Below are 17,609 nucleotides of genomic sequence, written 5' to 3'. Positions count from 1 at the left end.
GGCTCCAGCCACAGGACGCCAACCAAAGGGATGATCCTGAGGAACAGGAGCGGACCGGTCACCACTGCTGATGCGAGGGACAGACCGGCTGAGGCAGGGGAGCATGGCGAACCGGCTGAAGCATGAGAGCCTGATGAGCCGGTGGAAGCAGGGGAGCCTGGCGATCTGTCTGAGGCATGAGAGCCTGATGAGCCGGTGGAAGCAGGGGAGCCTGGCGATCTGTCTGAGGCATGAGAGCCTGATGAGCCGGTGGAAGCAGGGGAGCCTGGCGATCTGTCTGAGGCATGAGAGCCTGATGAGCCGGTGGAAGCAGGGGAGCCTGGCGATCTGTCTGAGGCATGAGAGCCTGATGAGCCGGTGGAAGCAGGGGAGCCTGGCGATCTGTCTGAGGCGTGAGAGCCTGATGAGCCGGTGGAAGCAGGGGAGCCTGGCGATCTGTCTGAGGCATGAGAGCCTGTAGCGGTTCCCGGACCCGACTTCATTGAGAGTCAGGAAGCAAGTTCAGGGAGTGAGTGTTTTAATAAATAAACACAACATAATACAAAATAAGAAACACGAACAACGCACAGACATCAAACAGAAACAATAATGCCTGGGGAAGGAACCGAAGGGAGTGACATATATAGGGAAGGTAATCAGGGAAGTGATGGAGTCCAGGTGCGCGTAACAATGGTGACAAGTGTGCACCATAACGAGCAGCCTGGTGACCTAGAGGCTGGAGAGGGAGCACACCTGACACATAAAATTCGACATACCAATTATGATCTGGCTAAAAAATACTTTAATCAGCTATAGAACCCATTGCCCTTCATGGTTGTGAGGTCTGGAGTCCGCTCACCAATCAGGAATTCACAAAATGGAACAAACACCAAATTGAGTCTCTGCATGCAGAATTCTGCAAAAATATAATCTGTGTACAACGTAAAACACCAAATAATGCATGCAGAGCAGAATTAGGCCGATACCCGCTAATTATCAAAATCCAGAAAAGAGCCGTTAAATTCTACAACCACCTAAAAGAAAGCGATTCCCAAACCTTCCTTAACAAAGCCATCACCTACAGAGAGATAAACCTGGAGAAGAGTACCCTAAGCAAGCTGGTCCTGGGGCTCTGTTCACAAACAGACCCCACAGAGCACCAGGAAAGCAGCACAATTAGACCCAACAAAATAATGAGAAAACAAAAAGATAATTACTTGACACATTGGAAAGAATGAACAATTAAAACACAGCAAACTAAACAGAGAGTACACAGTGGCAAAATACCTGACCACTGTGACTGACCCAAACTTAAGGAAAGCTTTGACTATGTATAGATTCAGTGAGCAAAGTCTTGCTATTGAGAAAGGCCACTGTCGTGACTTTACTTTCATTAATCTGATGACTGTTAGTTATCTAATCAACTAACTGCGTTTAATCTTTACCCGATTAAATTAATCATGTAACTATTAACTCATTAGGATTTGGGGCACCACGAGAGCGGTTCTTTAAAGAGTTACCATCTCCCGAATTAAACTTTTAAGGTCTTTACCTATCACATCCATAAACAGTCAACTTATTAATCAGAACTTTGTATCCTCCTTGCATCTGCAAATACCCGGCCTTACTTATGATTCAATACTACACAAATTGGTTTAATTATTTATTTACTAGCTAACTAAAATATAAACATACACACTTAATACATTAGAAACAAATCCCTAGCGGACTGACACAATATGCCGGCTTCTTACAAAAGACATGGAGAGAGCGAGAGATAAAGACACTTAATTTTGGTACATTTTAGAAACTACTCTCAAAGTAATCATATACTTTGCACACAAACCACCGCCTGTTTGGAGTAAGAAATCATGAATGTATTTACATGTAAATGCTTTGTTTCACTGTGTATTTCTGATGGAACCAGGCCTTCTTGGAAAAGATGTTGGACCTTTTGTGGCACGCTTGTAAAGCTCTGATTGTCCAAAAGGGGTCCCCACCCATCTCTTCTACTGTTGTTCTCCTCTGCTGTCGTCCGGTATCTGGCGACCCATCATGTAGTCCTGAACAGAGCTACAGAGCTCACTCTACTTCCACTTGCTTTGGAAGATGATTCTTTGTAGATAGGCTAGCCAGCCGTGTCGATGGCTCTCAGTGGGGTGATGAGAGTAGTAGAATGGTCCCACTTAAATAAGCTTTTCAACATATTTTACTTAGGACAGCTAATCGGCCATACCAGTGATTGTCTGGGAGGTGACTTCATCGTCTCTACCTCGTGTTGAGATTTCAGAGTTCGAACCACTTTGGACGTAAGCTGCAGAGCAATGTCTTTCTGGTCTGATATGTTAATTCTTAACCCATCATTTTATACAGTTTATTCAAAAGGGGTGGTTCGTGTGGCTGACACTTTCTCTGACCTCACTCAAGGGGGCGGTGATTAATTACTTGTACAAAGTTATAGAAACAATTTCCTCTTATATTTTCTAAGATCACATCCCTCTCTAAACAAAAATACTTTATGTTTCCTATTTCATACACAACGTAGAGGATGGAAACTTCACACATATAGTGTCTACTTTTCAAGTTACAATATTTCCTTTATTACATTTTTAATGACATCGCAAAATAACAACCAAATGACGTTAGTGGTCTTTGGATCAACCTCTGTCCATTCCACAGGTTCTATGTAGAAATATTGTTCCAGTATTCACTTTAGAACATGTTAAAGTTCTGGCTGGAAAATGTCTGTGAACATTTTTCCCTCAGAGATCCACAAAGAATCCACAAAGAATTTGAAAACACCCATATCTACTGGGTGAAATACCACAGTGCGCCATCACAGCAGCAATATTTGTGACCTGTTGCCACAGGGAAAGGCTCCCTAAATTTTATCAGCATATCAAATGCGTGACCCGGGATGGCAAAACCCTGGGTCCTTGTTATTCTAACTTCCGCAAAGCATACAAAGTCCTCCCTCGCCCTCCTTTCAGAAAATCTGACCACGACTCCATTTTGTTGCTCCCAGCCTATAGACAGAAACTAAAACAGGAAACGCCTGTGCTCAGGTCTGTTCAACGCTGGTCCTACCAATCGGATTCCACGCTTCAAGATTGCTTTGATCACGTGGACTGGGATATGTTCCGCATAGCGTCGGACAATAACATTGATGAATACGCTGATTCGGTGAGCGAGTTTAATAGCAAGTGCATCGGTGATGTTGTACCCACAGCAACTATTAAAACCTTCCCCAACCAGAAACTGTGGATTGATGGCAGCATTCGCGCAAAACTGAAAGAGTGAACCACGGCTTTTAATTAGGGCAAGGCGAATGGAAACATGACCGAATACAAACAGTGTAGCTATTCCCTCCTCAAGGCAATCAAACAAGCTAAGCGTCATTATAGAGACAAAGTAGAGTCACAATTCAACAGCTCAGACACAAGAGGTATGTGGCAGGGTCTACAGTCAATCACGGACTACAAAAAGAAAACCAGCCCCGTCGCGGACCACGATGTCTTGCTCCCAGACAAACTAAACAATTTACTTGCTCGCTTTGAGGACAATTCAGTGCCAACGACACGGCCCCCTACCAAAACCTGTGGGCTCTCCGTCACTGCAGCCAACTTGAGTAAAACATTTAAACGTGTTAACTCTCGCAAGGCTGCCGGCCCAGACGGCATCCCTAGCTTCGTCCTCAGAGCATGTGCAGACCAGCTGGCTGGTATGTTTACGGACATATTCAATCAATCCTTATCCCAGTCTGCTGTCCCCACATTCTTCAAGAGGGCCACCATTGTTCCTGTTCACAAGAAAGCTAAGGTAACTGAGCTAAATGACTATTGCCCCGTAGCACTCACTTCCGTCATCATGAAGTGCTTTGAGAGACTAGTCAACGACCATATCGCCTCCACCCTACCTGACACCCTAGACCCACTCCAATTTGCTTACCGCCCCAATAGGTCCACAGACAACACAATCACAATCACACTGCACACTGTCCTAACCCATCTGGACAAGAGGAATACCTATGTAAGAATGCTGTTCATTGACTACAGCTCAGCATTTAACACCATAGTACCCTCCAAACTCATCATTAAGCTCGAGACCCTGGGTCTCGACCCCGCCCTGTGCAACTGGGTCCTGGACTTCCTGACGGGCCGCCCCCAGGTGGTGAGGGTAGGAAACAACATCTCCACCCTGCTGATCCTCAACACTGGGGCCCCACAAGGGTGCGTTCTCAGCCCTCTCCTGTACTCCCTGTTCACCCATGACTGCGTGGCCATGCACGCCTCCAACTCAATCATCAAGTTTGCAGACGACACTACAGTGGTAGGCTTGATTACCAACAACGACGAGACGGCCTACAGGGAGGAGGTGAGAGCCCTCGGAGTGTGTTGTCAGGAAAATAACCTCACACTCAATGTCAACAAAACAAAGGAGATGATCGTGGACTTCAGGAAACAGCAGAGGGAGCAGCCCCCTATCCACATCGACGGGACAGTAGTGGAGAAGGCGGAAAGTTTTAAGTTCCTCGGCGTACACATCACGGACAAACTGAAATGGTCCACCCACACAGACAGCGTGGTGAAGAAGGCGCAGCAGTGCCTCTTCAACCTCAGGAGACTGAAGAAATTAGGCTTGTCACCAAAAACACAAACAAACTTTTACAGATGCACAATCAAGAGCATCCTGTCGGGCTGTATCACCGCCTGGTGCGGCAACTGCTCCACCCACAACCGTAAGGCTCTCCAGAGGGTAGTGAGGTCTGCACAACGCATCACCGGGGGCAAACTACCTGCCCTCCAGGACACGTACACCACCCGATGTCACAGGAAGGCCAAAAAGATCATCAAGGACAATAACCACCCGAGCCACTGCCTGTTCACCCCGCTATCATCCAGAAGGCGAGGTCAGTACAGGTGCATCAAAGCTGGGACCGAGAGACTAAAAAACAGCTTCTATCTCAAGGCCATCAGACTGTTAAACAGCCATCACTAACGTTGAGTGGCTACTGCCAAAATACTGACTCATCTCTAGTCACTTTAATAATTAAAAATTGGATGGAATAAATGTATCACTAGCCAATTTAAACAATGCCACTTATATAATGTTTACATACCCTACATCACTCATCTCATATGTACAGTGGGGCAAAAAAGTATTTAGTCAGCCACCAATTGTGCAAGTTCTCCCACTTAAAAAGATGAGAGAGGCCTGTAATTTTCATCATAGATACACTTCAACTATGACAGACAAAATGACAAAAAAAATCCAGAAAATCACATTGTAGGATGATTTTTAATGAATTTATTTGCAAATTATATGGTGGAAAATAAGTATTTGGTCAATAACAAAAGTTTATCTCAATACTTTGTTATATACCCTTTGTTGGCAATGACAGAGGTCAAACGTTTTCTGTAAGTCTTCACAAGGTTTTCACACACTGTTGCTGGTATTTTGGCCCATTCCTCCATGCAGATCTCCTCTAGAGCAGTGATGTTTTGGGGCTGTTGTTGGGCAACACGGACTTTCTACTCCCTCCAAAGATTTTCTATGGGGTTGAGATCTGGAGACTGGCTAGGCCACTCCAGGACCTTGAAATGCTTCTTACGAAGCCACTCCTTCGTTGCCCGGGCGGTGTGTTTGGCATCATTGTCATGCTGAAAGACCCAGCCACGTTTCATCTTCAATGCCCTTGCTGATGGAAGGAGGTTTTCACTCAAAATCTCACGATACATGGCCCCATTCATTCTTTCCTTTACACGGATCAGTCGTCCTGGTCCCTTTGCAGAATAACAGCCCCAAAGCATGATGTTTCCACCTTCTATTTTGGTTTCATCTGACCAAAGGACATTTTCCCAATCTTCTTCTGGATCATACAAATGCTCTCTAGCAAACTTCAGACGGGCCTGGACATGTACTGGCTTAAGCAGGGGGACACGTCTGGCACTGCAGGATTTGAGTCCCTGGCGGCGTAGTGTGTTACTGATGGTAGGCTTTGTTACTTTGGTCCCAGCTCTCTGCAGGTCATTCACTAGGTCCCCCCGTGTGATTCTGGGATTTTTGCTCACCGTTCTTGTGATCATTTTGACCCCACGGGGTGAGATCTTGTGTGGAGCCCCAGATCGAGGAAGATTATCAGTGGTCTTGTATGTCTTCCATTTCCTAATAATTGCTCCCACAGTTGATTTCTTCAAACCAAGCTGCTTACCAATTGCAGATTCAGTCTTCCCAGCCTGGTGCAGGTCTACAATTTTGTTTCTGGTGTCCTTTGACAGCTCTTTGGTCTTGGCCATAGTGGAGTTTGGAGTGTGACTGTTTGAGGTTGTGGACATGTGTCTTTTATACTGATAACAAGTTCAAACAGGTGCCATTAATACAAGTAACGAGTGGAGGACAGAGGAGCCTCTTAAAGAAGACGTTACAGGTCTGTGAGAGCGAGAAATCTTGCTTGTTTGTAGGTGACCAAATACTTATTTTCCACCATAATTTGCAAATAAATTCATTAAAAATCCTACAATGTGATTTTCTGGATTTTTTTCTAATTTTGTCTGTCATAGTTGAAGTGTACCTATGATGAAAATTACAGGCCTCTCTCATCTTTTTAAGTGGGAGAACTTGCACAATTGGTGGCTGACTAAATACTTTTTTGCCCCACTGTACTCTATACCATTTACTGCATCTTGCCTATGCCGTTCGGCCATCGCTCATCCATATATTTTTATTTACATATTCTTATTAATTCCTTTACACTTGTGTGTATAAGGTAGTTGTTGTGAAATTGCTAGATTACTTGTTAGATATTACTGCATGGTCGGAACTAGACACATAAGCATTTCGCTACACTCGCATTAAACATCTGCTTACCTATGTGTATGTGACAAATACAATTTGATTTGATTTGAAATGGCAACCAGTGAAGAACAACACCATTGTAAATACAACCCATATTTATGTTTATTTATTTTACCTTTTGTACTTGAACTATTTGCACATAATATAACATTTGAAATGCTTTATTCTTTTGGAGTGTAATGTTTACTGTTAATTTGTATTGTTCATTTCACTTTTGTTTATTATCTCATTCACTTGCTTTGGCAATGTTAACATATGTTTCCCATACCAATAAAGCCCTTAAATTGAAATAAAAAAATTGAGAGAGAGAGAGAGAGTGTGTGTGTGTGTGTGTGTTTGCATCACAGTGACATCTAGAGAGCTGAAGTAATATAATAGGCTGAACAATAATCTCTGTCTCTCTTTCTCTCTCTCTCCCCTCCACAGAGAGCAGCCAGCCTAGAGGAGAGGAGAGAGAGAAGAGGAGGACAGTGAAAGATGAAGGAGGGAGGGATGAGGGGGAGCTGTGACTCACCATGCTGTCACGATGCTTTGCATGACGTCAATCTACCATACTCCAGTGCGTGTGTTATACTTTTTTGTGTGTCTCAGATGTGCACCTGTCGGTCATTTTGTTTGTTTGACTGACCGTCCATTATGTTGTGTAACTCCTGTTTGTGTGTGTGTGTGTGTGTGTGCCCATGTGTGTGTGTGCCCATGTGTGTGTGTGTGTGTGCCCATGTGTGTGTGTGTGTGTGTGTGTGTGTGTGTGTGCCCATGTGTGTGTGTGTGTGTGTGTGTGTGTGTGTGTGTATTCCCTTTTTCCTGTCAGTTGGCCTAAATGCCTTCTGAATTTACAGTTGGCAAATAGTATTGTCTTAGAAGGTTGTAGTTATGTGAATGTGTAATGATTTTCAATCGTGTTTAAACATGTTCGTTAATTTGTGTTGTTGAACTGGTTTGGCTTGAGCTGCGTTCAGGAGGGAGGGTTCTGGGATCTGTTCTGTTGTTGTGTTGTTTATGAAAATAAAGATCATGCAAAATAATAGGTTTATGTGAGTGTGTGTGTGTGTGTGAGCGAGAGAGAGAAATAAAAAGGGAGAGAGAGTGAGTTAAAAAGGAGTGTGTGTGTGTGTGTGTGTGTGTGTGTGTGTGTGAGAGAGAGAGAGAGAGAAATAAAGAGGGAGAGAGAGTGAGTTAAAAAGGAGTGTGTGTGTGTTTAGATGTGATGATACGGATATGAAGTGACATTGAGCTGGGTGTGTCTGGGTTCCTCAACATGAGGCTAGTAGAGCTGGGTGTGTCTGGGTTCCTCAACATGAGGCTAGTAGAGCTGGGTGTGTCTGGGTTCCTCAACATGAGGCTAGTAGAGCTGGGTGTGTCTGGGTTCCTCAACATGAGGCTAGTAGAGCTGGGTGTGTCTGTGTGCCTCAACATGAGGATAGTAGAGGGAACAGAGCCTGGATCGGGGAACAGTTGCAGGTTCAGTTGGACAAAATGTAGAAAGTCCAGTTGGTACCTCCCTGTTTCATTCCATTTCAAAACACTTTATCCCGTTTAGTGCCCACTGAACATGACCCAGTCCTGGTGCTATTGGTTGGTTGACTGGTTGGTTGATCAGTGGGTGGTTGGTTGGCTGGTTGGCTGGCTGGCTGATTGGCTGGTTGGTTGGTTGGCTGGTTGGCTGGTTGGTTGGTTGATTGGATGGCTGTTTGGGGCTGTTTTGGGTTGTTCAGACAGAATGTAATTTCTGGACTGATTGGTTATAAAACCTCCCAACTCAGTGAACTGAAATCCCACAAACAAACTGGCTGTCCTCCAGTTCTACTGACAAAGGACTGAATGCTGGACTCTCTCTCTCTCTCTCTCAAAATCACACATACAAACACACACACTAACAAAAGGCTTGGTGGTGGAGTCACACACACACACACACACACACACACACACACACACACACACACACACACACACACACACACACACACACACACACACACACACACACACACACAAACAGTATCTCTCCCTCTCATTCTGAAACACACTCACACACTCTCTCTTTAAACAACAAAGACTGTCAGTACACACTGTTCTGTACTGGTGTAGCTATGTTTGTGTGAGACTGTGTAAGTGTATCGATTTCTCTGTGTGTTTGAGACTGTGTAGGCTTACCTATGTGTGTTTAAAAGGTGGGGCAGCTACTGTAAAGTACCCCACCTAGCCAGTTGGCCAGATATCTCTGAATGAAATGTTCTAACCTCTATCAAATACAACTATTTCTCTCTTTCTCTTTCACACACACATACACACACACACACACACCTTTTCATCAAACACAGCACGATACTGTCTGATAACACTTATCATGATGTACCAAAAAATATACACACAGCAAGCCACATCAGCTTTGTCTCTACCACCCTCTTCAATTTCCCTCTCCTTTCCGCAACTAATTAAACTTTTACTATGTTTATTCAAATATTATGAATAGAGTTCTGGGGTGTTGTGACCACCACAGTTGAGACACTGTGTTTTTCTTATGCAAATGCAACTAAGCAAATTAACCGGCTCACACAAACTGCTCCTGTCGGATCCGATTATTGATTATTATTAAGCCTACGCCGATTTCGCGTAAATAAAGAGCAATATACGAGTAAGCATATGTATAGGCTACGTGTCTACAACATCCCATTATATAAATGTGTTGTAAACTTCGTATAACACTCTAATAGCCTACAGGTTTATCTGATGTTATTTATTTTTTAGCTCCAGTTCGTGTTTTGCATCCTGCCTGAAAGAGAAGGCGTGTTCGCGTTTATTCAGCAGTCTACCGTGTCGCGTCAACCTCGCCAAGTTCCACCACACCGCTTGGACTTTTCAGACACCAAACTTCTCCTGGAGAAAATATCCACCAACACTGGACATCATTGATGTAAGTATGAACTGTTATTTGTATTTTCCCCCAGCGTGTTTGGAAACTTTTTACCAGTTTCATTCCAGTTTAAGAGCAAGTTGGGACAGGTAGCCTTCTCTTGCGCTGTTTGTTTCATGTGTATTCTATTCTGCATGTTTGCTTTTAGAAGGTGTGTACCGAGGTCACAGGTGCCTAACATACTTTTTTACTAACACGTTAAAACAGGCTGTTGGGGAAGTGTTGTACTGTGTAAATCTCGCGCTCCGCGGATGTTGCGCTTTGTATCCTGATTGCAAAACAAACCTAAAAAAAACACAAGGAAGCTCTGAGCGCATGCACTAAATCGCCCAGGTGAGACCATACAGTACAGACCATACAGACCATACAGTACAAACACACTATAGAGATTCTACAATAGCCTCATTTTAGGAGGAAGTGCCAACTGATAAACGTAGTAAACCGATCCCTGAGTCCGGCATTCTGTCATACTAGTAGTACTGTATTTTACAATGTAATCTCCCTCTCGCTCTCAGGGTGATGGAGGGAGAAGGGGAGTTGTTGGACCTGAGTCACCTGTCAGAGGCAGAGCAGTCTTCCATCTTGGAAGTGTTGCTAAGGGACTCTGAGCTGCGTTCCCGTGATGATGGTCGTTTAAGGTCAGAGGTGATTATTATTTAACCCTTTAGGTCCCTTATGGGCATCAAGTTGACTGATTGATTGAGTGACGTTTTTCCAAATATAGAGGTCTGTCAAACCTATGGACTGTTAATGTTATCCACAGAGGGCCAGTGTGGGTGTAAGCTTTTTATTTTACCCAGCACTTGATTCATTGTTTTATTTGACATTTTAGTCATTTATCAGACCCATTTGTCTAAGATGACTCAGTCAGTGCATTCAACTAAGTTTGGTTGTGAAAACAACCACATCTGACTGTCATTGCAAGTAACCCTCATTAAGAAGCTGTATTATAAATGATATCATAATAAACTGGGTGGTTCGAGCCCTGAATGCTGTTTGGCTGACAGCTGTGGTGTTTCAGACCATATACCATGGGTATGACAAAACAATTATTTTTTACTGCTCTAATTATGTTGGTAACCAGTTTATAATAGCAATAACCACCGCTAAGGGATTTATCCAGGCTCTTTGCGTTGCGTCTTGACTGAGAACAGCCCTTAGCCGTGGTATATTGGCCATATACTACACCCCCTTGGGCCTTATTGCTTAAATATAGTGAACATGATGTTTAACCCTCAGGACCCTGCAGCAGAAAGAGGCAGACCCAGTGCGTTTGAGGTCACTGTCGGGGGCATGGTTTAATGAGGAGAGAAGCAAACGCCACCGAGACACGAAGAACGGCGTTGACATCGTACAGGCCTCTATACGACGCAGGAAGCCAAGAACAGGTCAGACTACACACACACACCAATAATAACCAAGAAGCAGGACATCTGGTATAGATTGATTAATTTATTGATTGACAGATTTGCCTCTGAGTGGGGTGTTTAACGGGCAGACAGAAGATGCTCCTCCCACTAACAACAAAGACCCAACTTGTCAGATAAATGACAAGAAAGACGAGGATGACAAGAGAAGGTAAAGGCATTTATAATAAAGAGAGGTTGGTTTGTGCTGTTATATGTACAGTTGAAGTTTACATACACTTATGTTGGAGTCATTAAAACTCATTTTTCAACCACTCCACAAATTTCTTGTTAACAAACTATAGTTTTGGCAAGTCGGTTAGGACATCTACTTCGTGCATGACACAAGTAATTTTTCCATCAATTGTTTACAGACAGATTATTTCACTTATAATTCATTGTATCACAATTCCAGTGGATCAGAAGTTTACATACACTAAATTGACAGTGCCTTTAAACAGCTTGGAAAATTCCAGAAAATTATGCTTCTTATATGCTAATTGACATCATTTGAGTCAATTGGAGGTGTACCTTCAAACTCAGTGCCTTTTTGCTTGACATCATGGGAAAATCCAAATAATTCAGCCAAAACCTCAGAAAAAACATTGTAGACCTCCACAAGTCTGGTTCATCCTTGGGAGCAATTTCCAAATGCCTGAAGGTACCACGTTCATCTGTACAAACAATAGTACGCAAGTATAAACACCATGGGACCACGCAGCCATCATACCGCTCAGGAAGGAGATGCGTTCTGTCTCCTAGAGATGAACATACTCTAGTGCAAAAAGTGCAAATCAATCCCAGAACAACAGCAAAGGATCTTGTGAAGATGCTGGAGGAAACAGGTATAACATTATCTATATCCACAGTAAAACGAGTCCTATATATTGACATAATCTGAAAGGCCGCTCAGCAAGGAAGAAGCCACTACCATAAAAAAAAAACAGACTACGGTTTGCAACTGCACATAGGGACAAATATTAACTTTTTTTGAGAAATGTCCTCTGGTCTGATGAAAGAAAAATAGAACTGTTTGGCCATAATGACCATCGTTATGTTTGGAGGAAAAGGGGGGGAGGCTTGCAAGCCGAAGAACACCATCCCAACCGTGAAACACGGGAGTGGCAGCATCATGTTGTGGGGGTGCTTTGCTGCAGGAGCAACTGGTGCACTTCACAAAATAGATGGCTTCATGAGGAAGAAAAAATATATGGATATAATGAAGCATCTCAAGACATCAGTCAGGAAGTTAAAGCTTGGTCGCAAATGGGTCTTCCAAATGGACAATGACCCCAAGCATACTTCCAAAGTTGTGGCAAAATGGCTTAAGGACAACAAAGTCAAGGTATTGGAGTGGCCATCGCAACACCCTGACCTCAATCCCATAGAAAAAGCATTTGAAAGCAAGGAGGCCTACAAACCTGACTCAGTTACACCAGCTCTGTCAGGAGCAATGGGCCAAAATTCACCCAAATTATTGTGGGAAGCTTGTGGAAGGCTACCAGAAACGTTTTACCCAAGTTAAACATTTTAAATGCAATGCTACCAAATACAAATTGAGTGTATGTAAACTTCTGACCCACTGGGAATGTGATGAAAGCAATAAAAACTGAAATAAATAATTCTCTCTACTATTATTCTGGATTAAATGTCAGAAATTGTGAAAAACTGAGTTTAAATGTATTTGGCTCAGGTGTATGTAAACTTCCGACTTCAACTGTATGTTTGTGTGTTTATGTGTTTTCACACATCCACCCCAATTCTGATGTATTCAAATATGTGATACATACAGTATCTGATCTTTTCCCCAATGTGTAAACAGCAAAAAGCATGTAGAATCTGATCTTTTGAGTTCTGAGTCATACCACATCCATTACCATGACAACCATCCAACATTTTCAAGAAACAGGAGCATTGCATCTGCTATATGAGAGGCTACATCAGTGTGAATGTGCAAATCTGATATGATTCACATGTAGAACTGAGTGTGGACAGTCAAACAAAAATGTCAGATATGTAAAGATAATGCTTAAAGAAGTGCATGTATTGTTGAATAAGTACTTGTATGTACAGTTTTAATGTATGTCGTTTTAGTTTTAAAATTTCAGTTACAGGAGTCAAAATCGTCTCACACCTACACCCAGAACCAGGAGCCCAAACACACAGGTTAGTCATACGTGTGCGTGTGTGTGTGTGTGTGTGTGTGTGTGTGTGTGTGTGTGTGTAGGAGGAGGAGGAGGATTGTCTGTCTAGTTGTGGAGAGGTAATCTCTCTCCCCTCTCTTCCCTTCCAGAGTCTCCAGGACAGCAACAGCATCTCATCTTCAGGTACACATTCCTCCCTGTCTCTCTCTTCCCCCCCTGTTCATTTCTCTCGCCCTCCTCCACCGCACTCTCCCTCTCTCATTCTGTCTGATTAATGTGTTTTTGTCTGCGCCTTCCAGACTATTACAGCAGGAGGAATGTACACAGAGAGGAGACAGGGGAGGGAACACTGCAGGTACAGTCTACAGACACTCACTCCTTGTTTGGGGATAATGTTTTATCCTACTATTGCCTCTTTCTGTTCTAGAAACATGCTGACTGTGTGTGTGTGTGTGTGTGTGTGTGTGTGTGTGTGTGTGTAGGACTCGGAGGACACAAACTCGGTGTCCAGTGGTGTGACAGATGCTGATCCGACACCTCTAAGGCCTGGGAGCTCAGTCAGCAGTCTACAGTCTAACTACACAGTGAGCCACATACATACATACAGTTGAAGTCGGAAGTTTACATACATTTTAGCCAAGTATATTTAAACTAGGTTTTTCACAATTCCTAACATCTAATCCTTGTAAAAATTCCCTGTCTTAGGTCAGTTAGGATCACCACTTTATTTTAAGAATGTGAAATGTCAGAATAATAGTAGAGAGAATTATTTATTTAAGCTTTTATTTCTTTCATCACATTCTCAGTGGGTCAGAAGTTTACATACACTCAATTATTATTTGGTAGCATTGCCTTTAAATTGTTTAACTTGGGTCAAACGTTTCGGGTATCCTTCCACAAGCTTCCCACAATAAGTTGGGAGAATTTTGGCCCATTCCTCCTGACAGAGCTAGTGTAACTGAGTCAGGTTTGTAGGCCTCCTTGCTCGCACACGCTTTTTCAGTTCTGCCCACAAATGTTCTATGGGATTGAGGTCAGGGCGTTGCGATGGCCACTCCAATACCTTGACTTTGTTGTCCTTAAGCCATTTTTCCACAACTTTGGAAGGATGCTTGGGGTCATTGTTCATTTGGAAGACCCATTTGCGACCAAGCTTTAACTTCCTGACTGATGTCTTGAGATGTTGCTCCATTATATCCATATACTTTTTCTTCCTCATGAAGCCATCTATTTTGTGAAGTGCACCAGTTGCTCCTGCAGCAAAGCACCCCCATAACATGATGCTGCCACCCCCGTGCTTCACGGTTGGGATGGTGTTCTTCGGCTTGCAAGCCTCACCCTTTTTCCTCTAAACATAACGATGGTCATTATGGCCAAACAGTTCTGTTTTTGTTTCATCAGACCAGAGGACATTTCTCAAAAAAGTACAACCTTTGTCCCCATGTGCAGTTGCAAACTGTAGTATGTCTTTTTTATGGAGGTTTTGGAGCAGTGGCTTCTTACTTGCTGAGCGGCCTTTCAGGTTATGTCAATATATAGGACTCGTTTTAATGTGGATATAGATACTTTTGTACCTGTTTCCTCCAGCATCTTCACAAGATCCTTTGCTGTTGTTCTGGGATTTATTTGCACTTTTCACACTAAATTACGTTAATCTCTTGCCAAATCTATAGTTTGTTAACAAGACATTTGTGGAGTGGTTGAAAAACTAGTTTTAAAGACTCCAACCTAAGTGTAACGGATGTGAAACTGTTAGCTAGTCAGTGGTGGTGCGCGCTAAATAGCGTTTCAATCGGTGACTTCACTTGCTCTGACACCTTGAAGTAGTGGTTCCCCTTGCTCTGCAAGGGCCGTGGCTTTTGTGGAGCGATGGGTAACGATGCTTCGTGGGTGACTGTTGTTGATGTGTGCAGAGGGTCCCTGGTTCTATCCCGGGTATGGGCAAGGGGACGGTCTAAAGTTGTACTGTTACATAAGTGTATGTCAACTTCAAACTTCAACTGTACATGCATACATACAAAACACGTGTGTATGTGTGTGTGTATGTAGTTGAGTGGCAGTATGATGAGTCTGTTCAGTTCGGGGGAGTTCGGAGCAGTGGAGGTGAAAGGGCGTGTCCTATTCTCATTGGACTATGACACTCAGAGGGAGGAGCTGCAGATCAGAGTGTGTCGCTGTGAAGACCTGGCCGCCGCACGCAAGAACCACTCCGACCCGTAAGTAAACTAGGGTTGCTGTTTCGAGGATGCTTACAGGCATCATTAATGTGAACTATCCCTTTGAGAAGCACTTGTTTTGTGTTAAGAAGTGTGTGTGTGTGTGTGTGCGTGTGTGCGTGTGTTGTAGGTATGTGAAGGCATATCTCCTGCCTGATAAGTCATCTCACAGTAAGAAGAAAACATCAGTGAAGAAAAAGACTCTCAGCCCAGTCTTTGACCAGACACTGAAAGTGAGAGCACACACTCTTTCTCGATTCCTTTCCCTCAGCATCTGTCTTGTTTGTTACCTCTCTGTCTACTTGCCGGTCTGTCTTCTGTCTGTCTTGTCTGATGTACATGTGAATGTATGAACCACTTGTGTCTCTCAGTATAATTGTGTTTGTTTCAGTATAAAATCAGTGTGTCAGAGGTGCGTGGCAGGACTCTGAACCTGTCTGTGTGGCACGCTGCCCCACTGGGCAGAAACCTGTTCCTAGGAGAGGTAGAGCTAGAGCTGGCTCACTGGGACTGGAAACATACATGCTCTGACTGGTACCAGCTACAGCCACGGGTAAGAGCTGGTATACACACACTCACACCACAGCATGCAGTAAGTCTTAAATTGTATGTGGTCTTAACTGGCCAGGAGAAGAGAAGGTGCTGAGAATTTCAACGATCTCTTATGTAACCCTTCTAACCTAATCTCTCTTCTCTTCAAATTCCCGCTCTCCTCTTTTTCTGTTCTCTCTCTCTCTCTCAGGTCCAGTGTAGTCCAGAGTCTATCAGTAGTCGAGGAAACATCCTGCTCTCTATCAAGTTCATCCCAGCAGGGTCCGAGGGTAAACTGAGCTCACTATGCTCGTCACACACACCCAGCACTTTCTCTCCTTCTCTCTGTCATACTCACTCACTCTCTCTGTCTGAACTTACTCTGAACGTATTCTGTGTAGGTGGAGGTCTACCTCTAACAGGGGAGCTACACATCTGGCTGCGGGAAGCGCAGGGTCTTCTCTCCACCAAAGGGGGTGTCGTTGACTCCTTCATCAAGAGGTGGGTTAGAGCTCAGAGGTCAGGAGTTGGAAGAAAACCCGCAGTGTGGCCGTTCTCAAGGTCTGGATTTGTGGAACGGGGGTCTAGAGTTAGTGGGATAAGACTGTGTTTACAGTATAGTGGAACGTGTATAATAGCTGTTCTTTAACCCTACTTTGACTTTAATCCAAGTTACGTGCTGCCGGACACCAGCCGGTCAAGCGGTCAGAAGACACGCCTGGTTAAGCGGTCGGTCAGTCCGACCTACAACCACACCATGGTGTATGACGGGTTCCAGCCTGCTGACCTGAGAGAGGCCTGTGCCGAGCTGACTGTCTGGCACCGTGAAGGGTTAAAAACACACCTGCTGGGAGGGGTCCGACTCAGCCGGGGGACAGGTGAGATACACACAGATAAATACGCACTGTGTATGCACAGATGACATTGTAATAAGGTGTGTGTTACAGGTCTGAGCTACGGAGTGGCAGTGTGTTGGATGGATTCAACAGAGGAAGAAGCATCTGTTTGGAATTCCATGATCCTGAACCCCAACCACTGGATGGATACTACACTACCTATCAGAACTAACCTGGCTGATCGCCCAGAATAACACACACACACACTACACTTCCCACTAGAATCTGTACATATAAAAGGTAGTGCTGCTGGTAGTATGTGTTGGGTTTTGTTGCCTACAGTAGGATACGTATGGGTATACTTTTAGCCTACCTGTAGGGCTAGTTTTAGATCAATCAAATACATTTCAGTTAGGGCAGTGTAGGGCTATTGTTTTAAATTAGGATAGTGTCAGCTATACTTCCTCAAGTCTAGCTAGTGGTTTATAAATGCCCAAACGATCACGGTTGAATTCCACAATAATAAGGAACTAGAAAGAGGAAACTAGGGGGAGGAAATGCATATGACAGTCTGTTAGTTAACAAAGACATTAATTCTTAATCATGTTATGTTAAAACTGCTGTATAAAATGTGTCATCTAAAAACGTGTCATACATATGTCAAGTAAACAATTTAAGAGTATTTGAGCTGCACTTAATATAGCTTGGAGTTGGTACTTTTTGGACTA

The 17,609-nt window shown here is 43.7% G+C and overlaps 2 protein-coding genes across 3 annotated transcripts in view; both read left to right on the top strand.

Moving 5' to 3' along the window:
- Window positions 1-7,859, top strand: part of cd164l2 (CD164 sialomucin-like 2) — a 31,289-nt gene extending 23,430 nt beyond the window's left edge. Inside the window, exon 6 of the mRNA XM_029659196.2 lies at window positions 7,261-7,859. Coding sequence (XP_029515056.1) covers window positions 7,261-7,276 — 16 coding nt within the window. The 3' untranslated portion in view covers window positions 7,277-7,859. The remainder of the gene's footprint in view (window positions 1-7,260) is intronic.
- A 1,773-nt stretch (window positions 7,860-9,632) lies between these two features.
- On the top strand, window positions 9,633-17,579 carry sytl1 (synaptotagmin-like 1). 2 transcript variants are annotated; one of them, XM_029658572.2, is made up of 16 exons: window positions 9,633-9,748; window positions 9,956-10,081; window positions 10,264-10,386; window positions 10,988-11,136; window positions 11,215-11,326; window positions 13,263-13,320; window positions 13,448-13,481; window positions 13,598-13,653; window positions 13,781-13,882; window positions 15,348-15,514; window positions 15,645-15,747; window positions 15,906-16,067; window positions 16,257-16,335; window positions 16,447-16,546; window positions 16,718-16,923; window positions 16,993-17,579. In XM_029658572.2, exons 3-16 carry the CDS (start codon window positions 10,268-10,270, stop codon window positions 17,133-17,135), a joined length of 1,590 nt encoding a protein of 529 aa, XP_029514432.1. In that variant the 5' UTR covers window positions 9,633-9,748; window positions 9,956-10,081; window positions 10,264-10,267; the 3' UTR covers window positions 17,136-17,579. The 2 variants fall into 2 exon arrangements, with proteins under 2 accessions (XP_029514432.1, XP_064873907.1); XM_065017835.1 differs by lacking the exon at window positions 9,956-10,081.
- The last annotated feature ends 30 nt before the right edge of the window (window positions 17,580-17,609 follow it).

Source organism: Oncorhynchus nerka, linkage group LG4, assembly GCF_034236695.1.
Source record: "Oncorhynchus nerka isolate Pitt River linkage group LG4, Oner_Uvic_2.0, whole genome shotgun sequence".
NCBI classification, from domain to species: Eukaryota; Metazoa; Chordata; class Actinopteri; order Salmoniformes; family Salmonidae; genus Oncorhynchus; species Oncorhynchus nerka.
The sequence above is the reverse complement of the archived record's forward strand: the minus strand, read 5'-3'. Positions and strand labels throughout refer to the sequence as shown.

Coding starts and splice junctions, on each gene's coding strand:
- sytl1 (XM_065017835.1), top strand. Junction 13,321..13,447: donor CCAGGAGCCCAAACACACAG/GTTAGTCATACG, acceptor CTTCCCTTCCAG/AGTCTCCAGGACAGCAACAG. Junction 13,482..13,597: donor CAACAGCATCTCATCTTCAG/GTACACATTCCT, acceptor TGCGCCTTCCAG/ACTATTACAGCAGGAGGAAT.